We start from the raw sequence: 18,892 nt of genomic DNA, 5'->3' as shown, positions 1-18,892 counted from the left end.
CAGAAGAGAAAGGCAAATTTTACACATACTACAGACAGACACACAGCCAAGTTGAATAAAACAAACAAAATCTTTTGGCCTAATCAGATAAAGATCATTTACTAGATGGAAACTATTGTAAAGATATTATTTTATTTTTGTTTTCTCCATGTTATTTATACTTCCCAAGAATTCTAAAAAATCCCCACCTTTCTGTGATGAAGAGTAGGTGGGCAGCCATAGATCACTGAGTGTCAGTATGACAGAGGCCAGAGATGAGGGACATCCAGCTGACTGGTCACTGGGTGGCCCCTTGTGTAGTCCAAGCACATCATACCCTGTATTTTGGTCAAAAGAATATCTTTTAAAATTAATTTAAAACTTATCATTTGGGTCATGGATACTGGCTCTTCACCTGGCCATAGGACCACAAACCCCCTCTTCTCATGCCTAGACTCTGAACAGAATCAACTTCGAAAAGTATTTGGAGCCAGAAAAGGCCATTTTATCTTCTAGTTATGAGCATTGCCTCTGTCCTCTCCCTTCCTCCCCACCCTCCACATATGACCAACTGTTTGTTTTTCAACTCTGCTATTTTGCACATGCCAGACACCCCATCTAGTCTTACCTCTGATGTACCCCTAAACCAGACCTCTCATACCACTTTATGAAAATGCATCTCTCTGTTCAGTAGTAACTGGAATTAACTATGAAGACAATGGTCATCTGAATTAGAAATTATATCTCTGTTTTCAAATTATTTTCAATATTACTTGATAAATGTTAATCAAAGTTTTAACTGAACACATTTCTCATAGAGATACTTTCCCTAGACTCATCATTTTGAATTGAGGGAAATGGTTTACTCGCATTGAAGAAAGTAATTGAGGGAAATAGCTTACTCTCATTGAAGAAAGTCTCATTTCTTCATGTGCAATTTTCTAGAAACAGCAGCCAGCTCCATATGAACAAGAAAACTGGATGTATGTCTGAGGTCAAAAATGCCTTATTCCTATGTATAACAGGGCTAATACATGCAGGCCATATGGAGAGCAATGGGCATTGACTGAAATACAGGTGACCCAAATCATAGACCCAAGAATTATATATATAATCGGTTTATATATATTATATATAATTTATATAATATATATAAACACATGCACAGATACACTATTATATATTAAATATTAAGTATATATAATAGTGTGTATTATATTAAATATATATAATTGTATGTATCTGTGTGTGTGTATATGTGTGTATGTGTGTAAGTATGTATGTATGTATACGGTGCCAGCCATAGGCTAATCAAACAATATGAGTTAAATTACCTGGGAAAACAATATCAGTTGAGCACTGAGATATGTGGTTAGTGTTGTACATATATTATATCATATACAAATCAGCAATAGACAGGCAGGGTAAAATGATGTTCTAAGTAGCAGAGGGATTGGTTGATTTCCACTGAAATGCTGAGGGATTGAAATGACTTTCCCTAGTTACTTATGCCAGCAACGTTGTCACCCTGTCCAGGTTCCCTGAATTATTCCTCAGAGACCAGTGAAACAATGTCATGCTCTAGAGTGAGGCAGAGAGAATAAGCGAAGTATGCCACTCTGAATCTGCTTAGTTTTAATGCTATAGATAAATGGGTTCATAAAAGGTGGGAAAAGGACGTAGATGTAGCTCATTGTGATGTGAACGACATGAGGAACATGGTTTCCAAACCTATGAGTAAATGTCAGACAAACTACAGTGACATAGAAGACCAGGATGCAGCAGATATGAGAGACACATGTGTTGAGGGCCTTGGCCCTTTCTTGTCCAGAAGCAATGCCCATGACAGTCTTGAGAATCAAAATGTAGGAGAAAAAGATGATGAGAAAGTCCAACAAGACCATTGCAAATAAACCTACAACTGGATAGAGATGGTTGAAGGTGATGTCAGCACAGGCTAGCTTGATGACATCTTGGTGTAGACAGAAAGCATGGGAGAGTACATGGGATCGACAATAGGGAAACCAGTGTAGGCGAACAACTATTGGCATAATGGATAGACTGGCCCTTGTCAATACCCCCACACCAATCTTCATTACCTGGGTGTTGGTCAGGATAGAGGTATATCTTAAGGGGTTGCGGATGGCAATGAAACGGTCATAAGCCATGGCAAGCAAGACACCTGACTCCATGACAGAAAGAGTATGGATAAAATAGGCCTGAGAGAAACAGGCTCCATGGCCAATCTCCCTGTGATTTAACCACAGAACACCTAGCACTGTGGGCATTGTGGTCAATGTCACTCCGAGGTCTGTAGCTGCCAACATAGCTAAGAAATAGTACATGGGCTCATGGAGGTTATGATCATTCCTGATGAGAAAGAGAAGAGTGCCATTGCCAAGAAGTATGGAGATGTAGGCTACCAATAATGGGATGAATATCCAGTGATGTGCTTTCTCCATGCCTGGGAAGCCAGTAAGCTGGAAGGTGGAAGCAGACTTATTGAGCCCCATTGCCAGCTTTGCAAAGAGGAAAATATTTACTCCAGGTAAAGTAATAGTAATCAGTTGTATAAAAGTTGCTCCTTGAGAATTCTACCTGTTCATAAGATGTTCACCAGTCCTGACTTTCAGTGACAGCAAGGATGATGATTTAGTCATTCCTGGGAGATCCTAGGTATGGGAAAATAGAATGTATAAAGAAGATATTATTTAGGGTTTACTCTATGTAAGATTATTGGATAATACGTTGGAGATACAGCTATTCATGCAGAATAAACGTTGTTGAATTCATTGTAAATCATATAACCCAGAAAATAAAAACAAAATGAAAGAAGAAATCACTATATTTGAATAGTGCTGTAATGGGCTGAAACTTACAGGTGACTTTTCATGGTGCTCTTCATCCTGACTGGTGGTATTATAGGGTGGATGTAAAGGTTTCCCAGACTATGTGAGACCTAAAAGATCAGTAGAAAAATGGTTCTAAGCACTATTGGAAAAGCAGATATAAACATTATATGGGAAAAACAAATACACAAGAAAGAAATATATGAAAAAATACAATAAAATAGTAAATTTCAGAGATTGACTTTTCTTCAGTGTGCCTGGAGGGAAAATTGAATTGATGAAGCTCCAGAGACTTTTGGGTAGTTAGAAAATGACATAAGAGTGACTTATCTGTGTGTGTTTCCAAAGCACATAGAACTCTACGTTGCCCAGCTTTATAACCCTAGTTATTGATATGCTGCTTCAAAGAATTCAAATTTTCATAATATAAATTGAAGAATAAGCAGTAAAATGTGGATTTGATGATAAGTATTTGAAGGCACTAATTGATAATAGCACCAAACTACTGTTGCATATCACCTACTTGGTGATGCAAAAATAAAAATTGGTAATTTAGGCAAGATCGAGGAGAATTTTTTTTTAAAACTATGGAATCTGATGGGATTTCACAAAAGTGAGAAGGCTCTGTGACTCATCAGAATTCTAAGATTTCAGCTGGTGCAGGCAGCCAACCTCTGAGAATACATAAATTGTGTGTTGGTGGCATGAGCCAGAGAAAATAGACCCACCTTCTCTTATGGTTGGTTTGGACTATACATCTCATATACTATTGAAAGAGCATATTGATGTAAATTCATGCATGACTTACAAGACCTCTTTCTGTCCATGAAAAAAATGCATCCAAGATTACTGGACTTTCATCTTCAGAAGAATTTGTTGAAGTTTGAGCTCTGCTCTTTCTAACAATAATGATCTTGGGAAAGTCATTTAATCTTGAGATTTGGTTACATAACCTGTAAACACTGCTAGTGATTTCTGTCTTCTCAGTCATTCTCTTGACACAAAGTACAGGGAAATGTTTTGTGAAGAGTGGATAATTTTTTTATTTTTGTGTTTTTGTTATTGTTTCAGAGAAGCACCTCCTTTCTCTTTCTCTAGTGAGTACATGTCAGGATTATTCACCCAGAGGTGTGTCAAATGATTTCATTTTTTTTTTTATGGAAGCTTTGGGAACAGATATAAGATGATGGATGATGGGGTTTTTAGGAGCCTGTGTTTGACTTTAAATAAAAATATTAAACTATAGTTTCTCTAATCAGCAGATAAAAGGTGATACGTCTGGGCGGGAAAGGGAAAGGAGAAAAGATTGATGAGCCAGTGTGGGAACTTCTGACATAGCTAAAAGTAACATTGAGCCTGGGGCATTGGGACTGAGGGAAGTAGAGGGGAAAGCAACTCTGTCCTCAAAAAGTGAGAAAAGGAGGTATTATTGCTCAATCTGCCTGCCAGTGAAAGGTTCAGACAATACTCAGCTTATGCAGGATTAAAGAAGCAGGTATGGCAAATAAAAATTGTACATAAGGTATATAACTTACTGTTTTTTTATAGGTATTCATTGTTAAATGATTACCATAATCAAACTAATTAATATATCTATCACCTCACGTAATAACTTTAATTTTTTTGGTAGTAAAAATATGTGAGGGCTGCTTTCTTAGCAAATTTTAAATATACCTAAATAAAGCTGGGAGGGAAAAGATAATACAGAACATTAATCTAGTTAATTGTGTTATATTACTACTAAATAAACATATAATGGATAAATAAATTAAAAAAAGGAGTAGGAATACCAGATAGGGAAAATAAAGCTGAGAAACAAATGTATGGACCAAATAATTGTTGAATTTCTACCATGTGTCAAGTATTGGACTGGGGCATTATATACACCTCATTTTTTGGGTAGAATCCTTAAAATAGCTGTTTGTCTTGTCTGTTTTCATATTGAAAACTGAGTGCTTTCACTCGATTCCCTCAGTTGCTTTTGTGGTACATGAGATGATCTGTGAGTTTCAGAGGGGATAAAAATCTAAAACCTTTGCCTCATCCCTGCAGCCATTCACCCTCTTCCAGGGTCTCTGTCATAGAATAGACTTCAGTTTTTATTAATGAGGAACTAATTCTCAAAGTCTCAAACTCTGCCGCATAAACTGATGGCTCTATGCAGACACCTCAGAGGGAGCCCATTCAGATGTTAACTTTCATTTATTCTCTCACCTTCCCTTCGGCTTTTTTTCTTCACTTTTCCTGACACTCTTTTCTGTCTCGCGCACTTAATGTCTCCATCCTTTTTTTTACCCCCTTACCTTTGTCTATTATCCTTTCTGTGATGGTTAATATTGAGTGCAAACTTGACTGGATTGAAGGATGCAAAGTGTTGTTCCTGGGTGTGCTGTAAGGGTGTTGCCAAAGGAGATTAACATTTGAGTCGGTAGACTGGGAGAGGCAGAACCCACCCACCCTCCATGCGGGTGGGTACTACCTAATCAGCTGCCAGTGCGGCTAGAAGAAAGCAGGCAAAAGAAGATGGAAGAGTAATGGATACCTATTACACAATATAAACTTTTCCAGGTGCTAAAGCCACACAGCTATGTGAATCTCCACCCCGATCCAGAGGCACACATAACCCAAGCTCCGTCCAAGCTTAATTTTGAATTGGTTTATTAGTCACATGGTCAGATAGTGACTTTTTTTCTAGAAAGTATTTGAATCTCTGATGATTACAGAGGTATACCTCCTCAAGAATTTGGAAGAGTTGATTCTATATTTGGCACTTATCTGGACTTCTAGGGTAAAAGACATGGGGTTGGGGGCAGGGGGACTCTCAGGGTTAGAATGGAAGCCAGAGAGATTAAAGAATCAGTCAGGTGGAGAGAAATTACTACAACCCCAGAATTCATGCCTGAGTCAACACCCGTGCTCTGGTTTGTTCCTAGAATTGTTTGCCTTATGTGTTCCAGAATCTATCCTTCACTTTTTTATATTTGAAGAGGTAACTCTCAAAGAAACCAAGTTTTAGAGATGTCAGGGAGTCTTTAGGACCCATGCCTACTATATATATCTACTCTTAGCAGAAAACACTATTACTTTTCTCTTGCTAAGAAATCAGCTTCGATTTCCCTGTCTTTCTTTGCCTTGGTTCCTGCAATGAGATCTTACAGAGGAGATTCATTAAATACCCTCACTGACCTGAAACTTTGTTTCCTTCCATTCTTCAGTTCCATAGTCATGTATCTCACATCTTTAGCCGTATGAAAGATTTGGGCATCATCTTTTCAGAATCTGCACATGAGCCTGGCTGGTAGGAACATTTATTTCAGAAGCTCCTCCCCAGAGACCATTCCTGATTTAGATAATTATTGTTCTTCCCTCCCTCCCTCTTCTGCTCCCTCCTTTCTTCCCTCTCTCCCTACCTCCTTCCTTCCATCTTTTCCTCTATTATTTGTGCCCTCAGCCTTGTGGGTATTGGGCTTTGAACAGCACAACCCAAGATCTCTGTCTCTGTCCTGGCTTTTACTGGAGGTTTTCCTCTGTTGGAAGTTGAATATTTTGTCTACATTGTGGCCTTGGCTCTTGCTGTGCTACTTTGGAATTATTTTATCTCATTGCATTTCATAGTCCTTACCTGTAAAACACATATAATAATTGCCATCACATAAAGTTATTGTGTGGTGTGGTTTAAAGAGAAAGCACTTGAAACGGTACTCAATATTTAATAAACAATTCATGTCAAATATTGTCATCTCTGTCATAACCAATTAAACTTATTTTAATTATTTGCATTTTGGATTATCTTCCTTTATTGCACAGTGAACTGTGTGAGAAACAGACTCTATCTTTCATAATCTTATGGCACATAGATATTCAAGTGATTAAACCATTGAATCAATGTTATATTCCCCGATTTCTACCATTGGAGATAGATGATCTTACAGGCAATTTAATATTTCTCTGATTGATACAGAGAAATTTTCACTTCCAAATTAAACCACTGTCTCATGAACACTATTCTGCTTAGCAAATAGATTTTTTTAAACATCTGTAAGTAGTAGTACAGATGTATGTATAAAGGATATACAATGAACACACAAATACATTATTTTTCTCATTCAGCAAATGGTGAGATTTAATTTAGTGGTTGATAAATTAAATATTTGGTTACTGATACAATGATGATGAAAAGACTATTGAGAAAGTATATTACAGAGGGCAGAAAGGGCTTTAATGAACCTCTTGTTATTTAGTAAAAAAAATTATTAAGGTTAATTTACATAAAGAAATGTGAACACATCATAAAGGTCTAGCTCAATGAATTTGTTGCAGAAAAAGTTCACTCACATAGTTGCCACCCAGAACAAGAGCTAGAACTTTACCAATACCTCAAAAATTCCTTTGCACTCCTTTCAAGTTCACCTTCCAGATTAGTTTTATTAAGTTGTCAACTTTATGTAAGTGGAATTATAGTCTTGATTCTATGCTCATCATTATGTTTTTGAGAAATACCTGTGCATTTTTATGTAATAGTAGTTTGTTCATTTTCATTCCTATATGATATTCCGATTGTATAAATATACCCCATATTTACTCTGGTGCTCTTGATAGTCAACAGTAATAGTTGGGGCTGTCACAGAATGCTACTTAGATAATTCTGCTACATGCTTATTTGATTGTTGTTTTTTGCGCATATACGTATGAATTTCTATTAGGTCTCATCATAGGAATACAATTCCTTGGATAAACATATGCTTATCTACAGTAGATACTATCAAATACTTTCTAAAGTGATAATTTGTTAAAAATATATTCCACTAACAGTTCACAAGAGTTTCAGTTGGTTTACAACTTTAACAACACTAGGTGTTCCAGGGTTTTTTAAGAAGTGATTCTACTGCGCGTGTACTGGTATCTCATTGTAATTTTGATTTGCATTTCCCTGATAATTAATAACATTGCACACATTTTCATATATTTATTGATCACTTGCCTCCTTTGTAAAGTAACTTTTTCAGCCTTTTACCCATTTCAGAAAACAAGTAGATTGTCTATTATTCTTTTATTGATTTTGGGGTTTTATTTATAAATTATTGATACAACTCTTGTGCCAGATATGAGTATAGCAAATTTACAACTTATACCCGACATTTGTGTTCTCTTAATAGTTTTCACAAAAATAAGTTTTTAATTTCTATTCAGATTTATGGTTTTTATTTGTGTGTAATAGTTAAGGCATCTTAAATTCTAAATAAATGAATAAAAATCACTCTGTTACCTTATAATGAGACGGGGATCAAAAATTTTCACGCCCAGATTAGTTTTGTGCCTTTGATTAGCCTCCATTATTTTTTGCTCCCAGAATGACCCTGGAAATCACAACCATAGCTGGATCCACCCTCTTGCACCATTTCACATAGTTACAACATTATCTTGTTAGCAGAAACAGGCATGGTATCACCTGTGTGATGATATATTTTATAGTAGCTCCCTATCCAGAACATTTATATTCTCGTTAAACAACCAAATGTATGCATTCACAGATAACCAATCCATGTGATAATTGACTTTGTTCCTGACACAGGCTGGGCTGTCCAGAAGTAGATACTGATACTTTTTAAAGTAAAATGTATTTACTAGAAAGCAATACCTTTGAAAGAAAGGAGGAGGTAGAATTGGTCAGAGGAAGAAATCAAACTGAGATACAGGCTGGCAAAGGCTTGACCAATCTAGGAGAAAGCTCTGGAGCGAGTATTACCCAACAATATTACCCCACATTGGGGGAAATGGCCAGGTTTTCAAAACTCTGCCTTACTTAGTCATCAGATGTGAGTTGCCCCAGGGAGGTCTTGGCTTTGGGCAAAGTCGTTCTGTGCAGCTGAGGGTCCTGTATGAGCTGAGAGTTGAAGACTGTCTGCTGACCACATTCCCAGAGCAAGGCAGGAAGTCTTTCTCTCTCTCTTTTTCTCTTTTTTTAAGAGTCTCGCTTTGTCGCCCAGGCTGGAGGGCAGTGATGCAATCTTGGCTCACTGGAACTTCCGCTTCCCGGGTTCAAGCAATTCTCCTGCCTCAGCCTCCTGAGTAGCTGGGATTACAGGCGCCCGCCACCATGCCTGGCTAATTTTTGAATTTTTAGTGGAGACAGGGTTTTGCCATGTTGGCCAGGCTGGTCTCAAACTCCTGACCTCAGATGTTCCACCCGCCTCGGCCTCCCAAAGTGCTGGGATTACAGGCTTGAGCTACTGCGCCCGACCAGGAAGTCTTTCTCTAAAGGGGATTCTGGACTACATATCTCATGTCTACAACAATTTCTTTGTTAATATCTTATATTTGGAGGCCATTTTCCAAGACCTTTCAGATTGATATGTTCAATCTAATTTCAGTTCTCATCACTTACAGGCCAATGAACATATTATCTAGATATTCCAAAAATATCTGCCGGGTTTTACTGGTTTTCAGCTGCACCTGTGGTCACCAAAGTTTCACAGAGACTGATGCTTACCTGGAGCTTCAGTAAAGTTTTCATATAAAAAAGCAAAATAAATAAATAAATAAACCCTTCACTTTAAGGGCATTTGTTTTCTTAACGTTTTATTTTGAAATAATTATAGATTCATAAGAAGTTGCAAAAAATATAAAGGGAGATCCTGTGGACATCTCAGTTTTTACCTAGTGGTTACATCTTGAATAACTATCGGAACCAGCAAATTGACATTGATATGATCCACACAGATTATTTAAATTCCATTAGTTTTACATGCACTGATATATTTGTGTATATGTATATAGTTCTATGCAATTTTATTACCTATTTAGATTAATGTGCATACCACAACTGTCAAAATACAGAATAAACCTATCTCCACAAGGCTTCCTCATACTACTTCTTTTTAGAAACATCTACCCTTCTTCCTTTCCCTTCTCCCTTTATCTCTAAACCCTGGCAACTGCTGATTTCCATATCAATAATTTTACCATTTCAATAAAGCTATATAGATGAAATCATTGGCTTTTTTTTTCACTAAGCAGAATTTTTCTAAGATATATCCACTAGTTCCATGTGTTAATAGTTTGTTATTTTTTATTGCTAAGCAGCAATCTCTTGCAAGTTGTACCACAGTGTATCTGTTCACCTATTGAAGAACATTTGGGTTGTTCCCAGTCTTTAGCAATGATAAAAAAAAAAAAAGCTTTTATGAACACTCATGTGCAAGTCTTTGTATAAACATATGTATTCATTTCTTTGATAAAATGTGCAAGAATGTCTTATAAGCCTGTCTAGGTCTATCATCAGCATTTTGTAATAGGCAGCATTAATTTCTAAACATATTTATTAAGTTTATGCCTAAATATACATTCAGTATTGAAAAGGTTAAGTAGCTTGCCCATGTTTACATTGCTAGAGAATTTTCTAGCGCTTCCATAAAAAAGTACCACAGACTGCATGGCTTAAACCACAGAAACTAATTTTCCCATAAGTTCTGAAGGCTAGAAGTCCAGAGTTAAGGTGTTGGCAGGGTTGGTTTCTTCTGATGCCTCTCTCCTTGGCTTGTAGATGGCCATCTTCTCCTTGTGTATTCACATGTTTTCCCTTTGTATCTGTCCATATCCAAATTTCCTCTTATAAGGACAGAAGTCATATTCAATTAAGATACACCCTAATGACCTCATTTTAACTTAATCACTTCTTTCAAGACCCTATCTCTAAAGACAGCCACATTCTCAGGTACTAGTGGTTAGTACTTTAATATATGAATTTTGAGTTGGGACATAATTCATAAGTTAGTGATAGTCTTTTATTTGCATTGATCATTACATTAATTATAGGAAAGCATAGTAACATTATAGGAAAGCATAGTAACAGCTGAATAATTTATTCAGCTGTTTATTGAAAGGAAATTTGTTCTTCTGGTAGTATATGTATATTTCCCCTTAAAACCAGTAATAGGCAGAGTGGTTCCTGTCAGGATTGGAGGGAAAACCAAAAATATTATAGTCCCTGGGACTAAAGTGATGTGGTGTGCTTGGCTGAAGCACCATGTGATGAGTGTGCCTGCTGCATCCCCTGGAAAAGAGAAAAGTTCTGGTAGGCTAAACTCAACAAGGGAATAGTTAGTGATAACTGCAGATTGTGCGTTCACATTGGGTACTAGAGAAGGCTGCCTGAATTTTATTATATTGACTCTAGTCTATCTAGCTCTCTGCTTTCAAGCTTTCTCTGATCTAAACCAAGCAGGAAATACAGTTGAAATTCAGGTTACATAGGCCAAGAAGATATATAGCTTTCTCTTGGGATAAACTGGGAAAGATTTGACCTTTGAAGTAAATGTAGGGAATAAATTACTTCCCAAAGGTGATGCCAGAGTCTGTTGGGGCTGTGAAGACAGGCTCTCTGATTCCCCACACATGAAGTTCCTACCAGTGGCTTGATTTGGCCAGTAACTTATTTGGAAAAAGATTATTTAAAAGCTTGGGGGGTCTAATTAAGTGTTCCAGCTCCCTCCAAGGAGGAGTTAATACAGAGTAAATATTTCTTAAGATCCAAGTTGGCTATAAAAGGGAGACATCTGGGAAGGTGCTGTCTTTATTAATAACCACAGTGACTGCTTCTCTTAACAGATGTTGAGAAGGAACAACATGATCTGAGTCTTTAGGTAAGACACAATAACCCTGCTCCTCCTTACCATCAATCAATTTATGGTACCTGGGAGTATGGTGAAATACTCCTAGATACACAAAGAGTGTACTAGGAGACTCCTCTATAAGCCCTCCAGAGAAAGATAAGGAGAAGAAGTGAAGGATCTCAATGGTCCACAGCTTTGGATGTGTGTGCAGATTTCAGTCTGAAGTTGATAGAACTTTAAAAGCAATTCCAAGTGCTACCAACCAACTACCTAAGACCTTCTGTACTCAGTGATGTGAATATGATTGACCCTTTCATATGTCTTCTTTCTAAGAGATGAACAGGAAGGCACCTCTTATTCTACTAGATTTTACTTTTTAACAAAGCAGAGAAAAATTATGGCTGTAAATGTTAGAAGTTTATCTGATTTTCTAGGTGTTCCATTATAGAATCTTCTTCTTGCTTCTATCCTCAGTCTTTGTGATCTCTTTCCTTCCCTATATTTTTTTCCTCAGCTTTTATCTCTTCTCTCATTTTCTTTGTTCTCAGAAACCAAGAGCCGCAACTAGCTGAGGACACAAGAATTTTCCACAAAACAAAGTAGAGTGATTCCATAGATCACTATTATAGCTGCATTACCAGGTATGTATGCATGGAATTCTTGGGAATGGAGAAGGGGAAACTTTAAGTTGCAGGTTATTATTGGCAAAATACAATCATTGCCTTACACTTTGGTTAGCTTTCCCTGTAGTGATTCATCACTTGTGCTGCATATTCTCTTATAAGAAGGAATTTTTCACAAAGTTGAGATACAGTGAAAGATTAGGTTAAAGGAGATTATTGCTGAAACATCAGAGAAGAGTGTTGACAGAAATGAAGTTGTACATAGAACAGAATGGGAGGAGCTAAGCTGGATTATCTTTGTGTCTGGTAACTGAAGAGTACACATCACTCATTGTATGTTCAATAGGCACTGAATTCTGGTTTACGTCTCTCAGTCCTAGGACAGAATATGGATGCTGAAAAATGATTCTTTCAATTTTTTATTCCTTAACATCAAGCCAAAAGTGCCAAGTTGTTGCCTCATGCCCAGTTGTCTGGCATCTCTTCACTGAAACTATTACAGTTAGATCTCATCTCTCTGGGTGGAAGGTAAGAGGATCATTTTCTTTGGTGGCATCTTTAGGGTAGTGCCTTACACTGACAAAGTAACTCTGAAGGGGTATATTTGGATATGACCATCTTTTTAATTTAGGATAAAAACAACTTCAAGAAGCTGTTCTGGTATGTGACATGAAAAAAAAGCAAGGGATGGATTTGCTCTAATTCAGCTTTATTTACTAATGACTCTCGATTTCCTCACAAGTAAATGTGTATCCCCCTCAGACTTCTGTTTTGAGTAAATGGCTTCACCATTTTTTCATTTGTTCAGACAGAAATCTAGGGGAAACCTCATTTCATTTTTCCCTCACTCCAATTTTTAATATATTAGCAAATCTTGGCACTACCTCAAAAATGCATCTGTATCTGTTTAAGTTTTTCTATTTCTCTCTTTTTTTCATTTCCCCTGCTTCTCTCCTAGTCAAGGTCACCATCACTCTTCATATGGATTTTCAAAATAGCTTTCTAACTCATCTCTTGTCTCTTGCTTAGTATTCTTCACATAGCAGTCTAAGTGAGTAATTTAAAAATACGAATCAGAATATATCACCACACTATTTTCTATTGTGATTTTCAAAATGTCCTAATGTCTTTACTACATTTATAGTAAAAACAAAACAAAACAAAAATTCCATGGTGGTCTATAAGGCCCTGTGACACTTGATTACTACCTGCTTCTTTGACATTATCTATTGTCCCTCTCCTGTTTTCTTACCAAACAACAGTCATGCTGATTTTCCCTTTGGAACAGTCTTCCTCTAGGTCTGTAGATGGTCAGGTTTTCTTTTGTATTGAGGTCTCAGCTCAAATGGGACCTCCTCATAGGTGCAGTTCTAGGTCCCTCAAACTGCTATACTATCTTGTATACAATGCCATCCAATTAATCTACATTAAGTAGTACTGTTTTATGTTAAACTTGCATTTATATTTGTTTAAAGTTGTCATTTATTTTTCAACTTAATTTATGGTTTATAAGATTAGGGACTTTGTCTTAGTACCATTTAATTCCAGAGAGCTTTAAATGTCATGGCTGTCACATGATGCATGTTCAAAAATATTAGGTGAACTAAGAAATGTATATCGGTCACATGTTAGATACTTTGCAAGGTGTTGAGCAAAGCAAATAAACACCATGTCTATATGCAAGAAGCCCCTAGTCTAGTGGCAGAAGGAATATTAAAACCTTCTCAAAGGACTCTTCTCTTCAGTAAAAGACAGCATCCTGTTTAAGCAGTGAAATAGCTCTCACTCAGTATTGGGGAGAACAGATTCAGAAGCCTATGGCTGGGGATAAAGGGAAGGAAACCAGGAAGATGGATGTTTAAATACAAACGGAGAACTTGAAATGCGAAAGGTCAGATTCTAGGGAATTACTTCAGTAGGCCTACGGAAAAATAATTAAAAAAGAAAAAGACACTACTTGTAAATAAGAAACAGTAAGATGTTTAAACTGAAGGAGATATACTATTATAAGTGATGTCTTTGTCTGGCCTAATCATTTATTCCAGCCCTAAAGTCTATGATTATCTAACTTACAATTAGACTGAGCCATTGTCACAAGTAGTGAGTAGTACTGAAGGATTCTACAAGAGGGTAATTCACACTAATCGTGAATGTCTGTTCCCCATCACTACTCTATGAAATCTGGAGGCCAAGTGTCTCTTTCTCAATCTGTCTGCTCCTTAGCTACAGTGATAGTGGCAGAGTTTCTCTTCCCACACTTTTCTTTCTTAGGCTGTTGAGACCTTAGCTGATAATTCAGATAAGTCTTTATATGCAGGAAAATGTGGATTAGGGATCACTACTGTGAAGGCAATTACAGATTTAGGTGGTAGACCAGAAAAAAATTAGTGTTAGCTTTCTTGAAATCCCCTTGAATGCCCCATAGAATATGAATTCTTTAAAATCTGCATAGTTAAGGGTAACAGTTTAGAAGTTGAAGTTTACATAAATTTTTTTCTGAAGAGAATGCTTAAATGCATATAAACAGTTGAAACTCCAAGAATTTGATTAAGTAGGTAGGAGATAGATCCTGGAATGTGCAGTTAAGAATACAAATAGTATGGGTAACCCTAAGAATGTATTTTGAGAAACAATCACATATTGATGTCATTATTGTCTTTAGGAAAAAAATCTGAGAATGATATAGTCTCAGTGATACCTTGAAGGTAGAACTGTGCACTGTGGTAATAACGGAAACAGAAAGATATTTCTTCTATATAAACCCAGGATGTCGTCCAACGGCAGCTCCCATCCCTTCCTGTTGACTGGTTTTCCAGGCTTGGAGGCAGCTCATCACTGGATTTCCGTATTTTTCTTGTTCATCTATATATCCGTCCTTTTTGGCAATGGCACCCTCCTTCTTCTTATTAAGGAAGATCACAATCTTCATGAGCCCATGTACTTTTTTCTGGCCGTGCTGGCTGCCACAGACCTGGGGCTGACCCTGACCACAATGCCCACGGTGCTGGGAGTCCTCTGGCTGGATCACAGGGAGATTGGAAGTGCAGCCTGCTTTTCCCAGGCCTACTTTATACACTCACTTTCCTTTGTCGAGTCTGGCATTCTGCTTGCCATGGCCTATGACCGTTTTATTGCCATCTGCAACCCTCTTAGCTATACCTCCATACTTACTAATACTCGAGTACTGAAGATTGGGCTGGGAGTTCTGATGAGGGGATTTGTATCTGTTGTACCCCCAATCATGCCCCTCTATTTTTTTCTGTATTGTCACTCCCATGTTCTTTCACATGCATTTCTGCCTTCACCAGGGTGTCATTAAACTGGCCTGTGCTGATACCACCTTCAACCGACTGTATCCAGTTGTGCTTGTAGTCTTTATATTTGTGCTGGATTCTCTGATTATCTTCATCTCCTACGTGTTGATACTCAAGACTGTCCTGAGCATTGCCTCCAGAGAGGAGAGGGCCAAGGCTGTCAATACCTGTGTCTCCCATATCTGCTGTGTCCTGGTTTTCTATGTCACAGTGATTGGATTTTCTCTGATTCATCGTTTTGGAAAGCAGGTTCCACATATTGTTCACCTCATTATGAGCTATGTCTATTTTCTGCTCCCTCCACTAATGAATCCTATAATATATAGTGTCAAGACCAAGCAGATTCAGAATGGCATTCTTCAGCTTTTTACTACCCATAGAATTGGAACCTGATCTCCGATCATCACAGTCACTCTCACAGAATGTGAAAACTCTAATATTTAGCAGGAAAGCAAAGAAGTCTTATATCTAGCATGCATGCTCATATGACTTGGTAAAACAGGTGTTAAAATAGAGCTTCAAGTTTCCCTAAGGTATCTCTTTAAGCCCAACTCTTTAGCTAAATGTAGTTTGTACAAATTTTTGTTGCATTCCTGTATACAGAATATTTCTCTAAGCTTTCCACTAAATTATTGTGATAAGAATACCTTAGACATCTTTGGTATGTCTGTAACGTAACTAACATATGTTTATTTCCTGGTATAAAGTTAGCAGATAGGAACAGTCATAAAAATATGAAATTATTAGTTGGTTCGATATGAAATGGAATAGAGTTTGGTTTACTATATCAAATCCAATTTCCAACTCTTATGAATTTCTCTGCAGATGTCCATACAAACAATGGGAACCTATAAATTTGGTCACTGAAGTCCAGGAATTTTCCTGCAAAAAAGAATATAATCTTCTTTGATCAGTGACCTAATTACTTATCATCCCAACAGTCTAGTTGGTTCCTCCTCCCTCCATCAAATGATAATGAATTTGTCTCAAAAACGATAAACTCACATTTATTCCCCAAGACAGTACCTTCTGACAAACTTGTAACAAAAAAATGTGAGAAGAGAAATCATGGATAAATGAGAGGACGTAGACACAGTCAGTACCTCCTTCTATCTTGCTCTCATTCTTATTCTACTACCCTAGTTGCTAGCTCTGATGTTGAGGCCTTCCCCAGATATCTAGCCTGGCTGACTAGTCTGAATTAGTGGAAGAGACAATTCCTTCACCCTCCTTTTGCTATGAAAAATGTCTGAAAGAACAAAAAAAAATAGGTTTCTGCATTTTTTTGAAGAATGATTGCTTTCTGTACATACATTCTGATTCCACGTAATAAGTATAAATTTCCCAAAGAATACAACAATTTCATTCTCATTTGATTAAAATTGTCTGATGAGTTAGGAAGGGGCCCATAACTCAATTTAAAATATCATAGAAAGAGGGAGGTTTTGTGTTAATTATACCGTAATCAGAGCAAAAATAATACTTCAGTGAGACAAGAGAGGGGACTACATAGAAGATATTTTTTATGTCTTTGGTGTTTTACCCTGATCATTTTACAGAACTGCACCTGTGAACGTTGGCTGCTCATTGTTCATGTTTCTGCTTTCTGCAGGTTGCTGTTCTCAACTCAGTAGGAAATGTCTCATGAAGCAAATGGCCCCTGCTCCTCAGGAAGCAGGCCATAGGCAAATACTGACCCTCTTGCCTTCTGAAGTTAACTCCAGCTTGAGTATGCACTTGCTTACCTCCTTCCTCTCTCTACACTGCTTTTCCTTGCTCCCTGTCTCCTGAGAGCATTCATTAATAAATTGCACACATATGAATCCCTATCTCAGGCTTTGCTCAGAGTCCAACTTAAGAAAAACTGCAATACTCATTTATATTCTGTTTCATTAAGAGAGGTAATTGTGAAAGAACTGGACATATAAATTGTCATGAGCGTGAGTGCATGTAGAGTTTTGTCCTGCTTTCAATCATTCATAAAACCAAACGTGTCCCTTAATTATGCTCTACTACATCCACAACTTATTTTATTCTTAAAAATATTATGAGGTAGATACTATCACTGTTTTCTTGATTGGGAAATTTAATATAAAAAAGTTAAATACTCCCTCCAAGGGCATAAAATATATAAGTGATATAGTCGTGATTCAAATTTATGTCTTCTACTTATAAGGCCAGTGTGAATGGTACTCCACTAAAATAGTCTATCCTTAGTGGCTTCTACTTTTTGCCTTGTATTCCATCATGCTTATAGAAGTAGTACCTTCTTCCTTTTTCTGAAAATTTCTCCTCCTTCTGCTCCAAAAATATTGTTCCCTATGAAAACTGATATTTTGCCTTGTATTTCCAAACTCCTAACTGCAGTGGAACTTTTTAAGAAAGAATTTTTCAATATGATGTTGAAAAAAAAAAGAGTAATGCTTTTATTGTGGTAGAAGTACTAAAATGCAATGCTTAGAATTGTTAATGACAATGTTTTTCATCATGCAAGTGACTTCAAACTATAATAAGTATTTAGAGTAAATTATAGATAAAGAAATGATAATAAAAAGAATCTTCAAATCCCCAATTCCATGTTTTCCTGAGACTCAGTGACAAGGAGGACCGTTTGAATCTTTCTTTGATTCCACAGCCTAATAAACTCCTCTTCTTGTAATTTGTTTTGTTCAGCCTAGTTTCAGTTGAGTTTCAGTCACTTATAACCAAGGACTATTAATATTGATATCATCTCAGTTCTAACTAATATTTAAAACTGGAAAATACTATCAGGTAGAAGACCTGCCCCTTTTTCTAAAATACAGGAAATGGAACCTAAAAATGGCAGGAAGGTTGACCACTTGGTGAATGATTTATGAAGTTATTTCCCTTGTTTAGAAGTTCATTTCTGACTTGAAAGAAAGTGAGAAACTAAATCCATTGAGAAGATGCTGTAGGATGAATACAGACACAGGACATTGAGGGAGAAGACTAAATAATTATCTCAAACTTATTTATACAGAAGGCTACATGGTAGAAATCCACTAAGACATGTTTTTCTATTCAAAACCCATTTTAACAATCAACATAAATGCAATATGTTAGTATTATCATAAAATTTAGAACTTTCTGCGATCTCCTACACGTCTTCCTGTGGTAAAATGCTATGTACTGTTAGAAACCTTAGCAAATTAATACAGGAACAGAAAACCAAATACCATGTGTTCTCACTTATAAGTGGGAGCTAAATGATGAGAACACATGGAGGGTAACATCACACACTGGGGCCTGTTGGAGGGTGGTGGGTGAGAGGAGGGAGAGGATCAAGAAAAGTAACAAAAGGGTACTAGGCTTAATACCTGAGTGATGACATAATCTGTACAACAAACCCTCATGACACAAGTTTAAATATGTAACAAACCTGCTCTTGTACTCCTGAACCTAAAATAAAAGTTAGGAAAAGAAGCCTATTTATAACACTATCTCCCAGGAAACACTGCACATACGTTTGTATTCATAAGAAGAAGAAGCCTATT

The 18,892-nt window shown here is 37.0% G+C and overlaps 2 protein-coding genes across 3 annotated transcripts; one reads left to right on the top strand and one right to left on the bottom strand.

Annotated features, from left to right (window-relative positions):
- Positions 1–1,553: 1,553 nt before the first annotated feature.
- On the bottom strand, positions 1,554–8,594 carry LOC100583649 (olfactory receptor 51B6). 2 transcript variants are annotated; one of them, XM_030794760.1, is made up of 2 exons: positions 8,580–8,594; positions 1,554–2,477 (listed from the first exon to the last, which is right to left on the bottom strand). In XM_030794760.1, exons 1-2 carry the CDS (start codon positions 8,592–8,594, stop codon positions 1,554–1,556), a joined length of 939 nt encoding a protein of 312 aa, XP_030650620.1. The 2 variants fall into 2 exon arrangements, with proteins under 2 accessions (XP_030650620.1, XP_003254877.1); XM_003254829.1 differs by lacking the exon at positions 8,580–8,594 and having other exon boundaries at positions 1,554–2,492.
- Positions 8,595–14,830: 6,236 nt separating this feature from the next.
- LOC100583317 (olfactory receptor 51B5-like) lies at positions 14,831–15,770 on the top strand. Its single transcript, XM_012503668.2, is given in 2 exon segments — positions 14,831–15,355; positions 15,357–15,770. Coding segments are annotated over 2 exon segments (939 nt in total).
- Positions 15,771–18,892: the final 3,122 nt, after the last annotated feature.

This window comes from Nomascus leucogenys, chromosome 15, assembly GCF_006542625.1.
Source record: "Nomascus leucogenys isolate Asia chromosome 15, Asia_NLE_v1, whole genome shotgun sequence".
Lineage (NCBI taxonomy): Eukaryota > Metazoa > Chordata > Mammalia > Primates > Hylobatidae > Nomascus > Nomascus leucogenys.
This window is presented reverse-complemented; position numbering and strand designations above follow the sequence as displayed.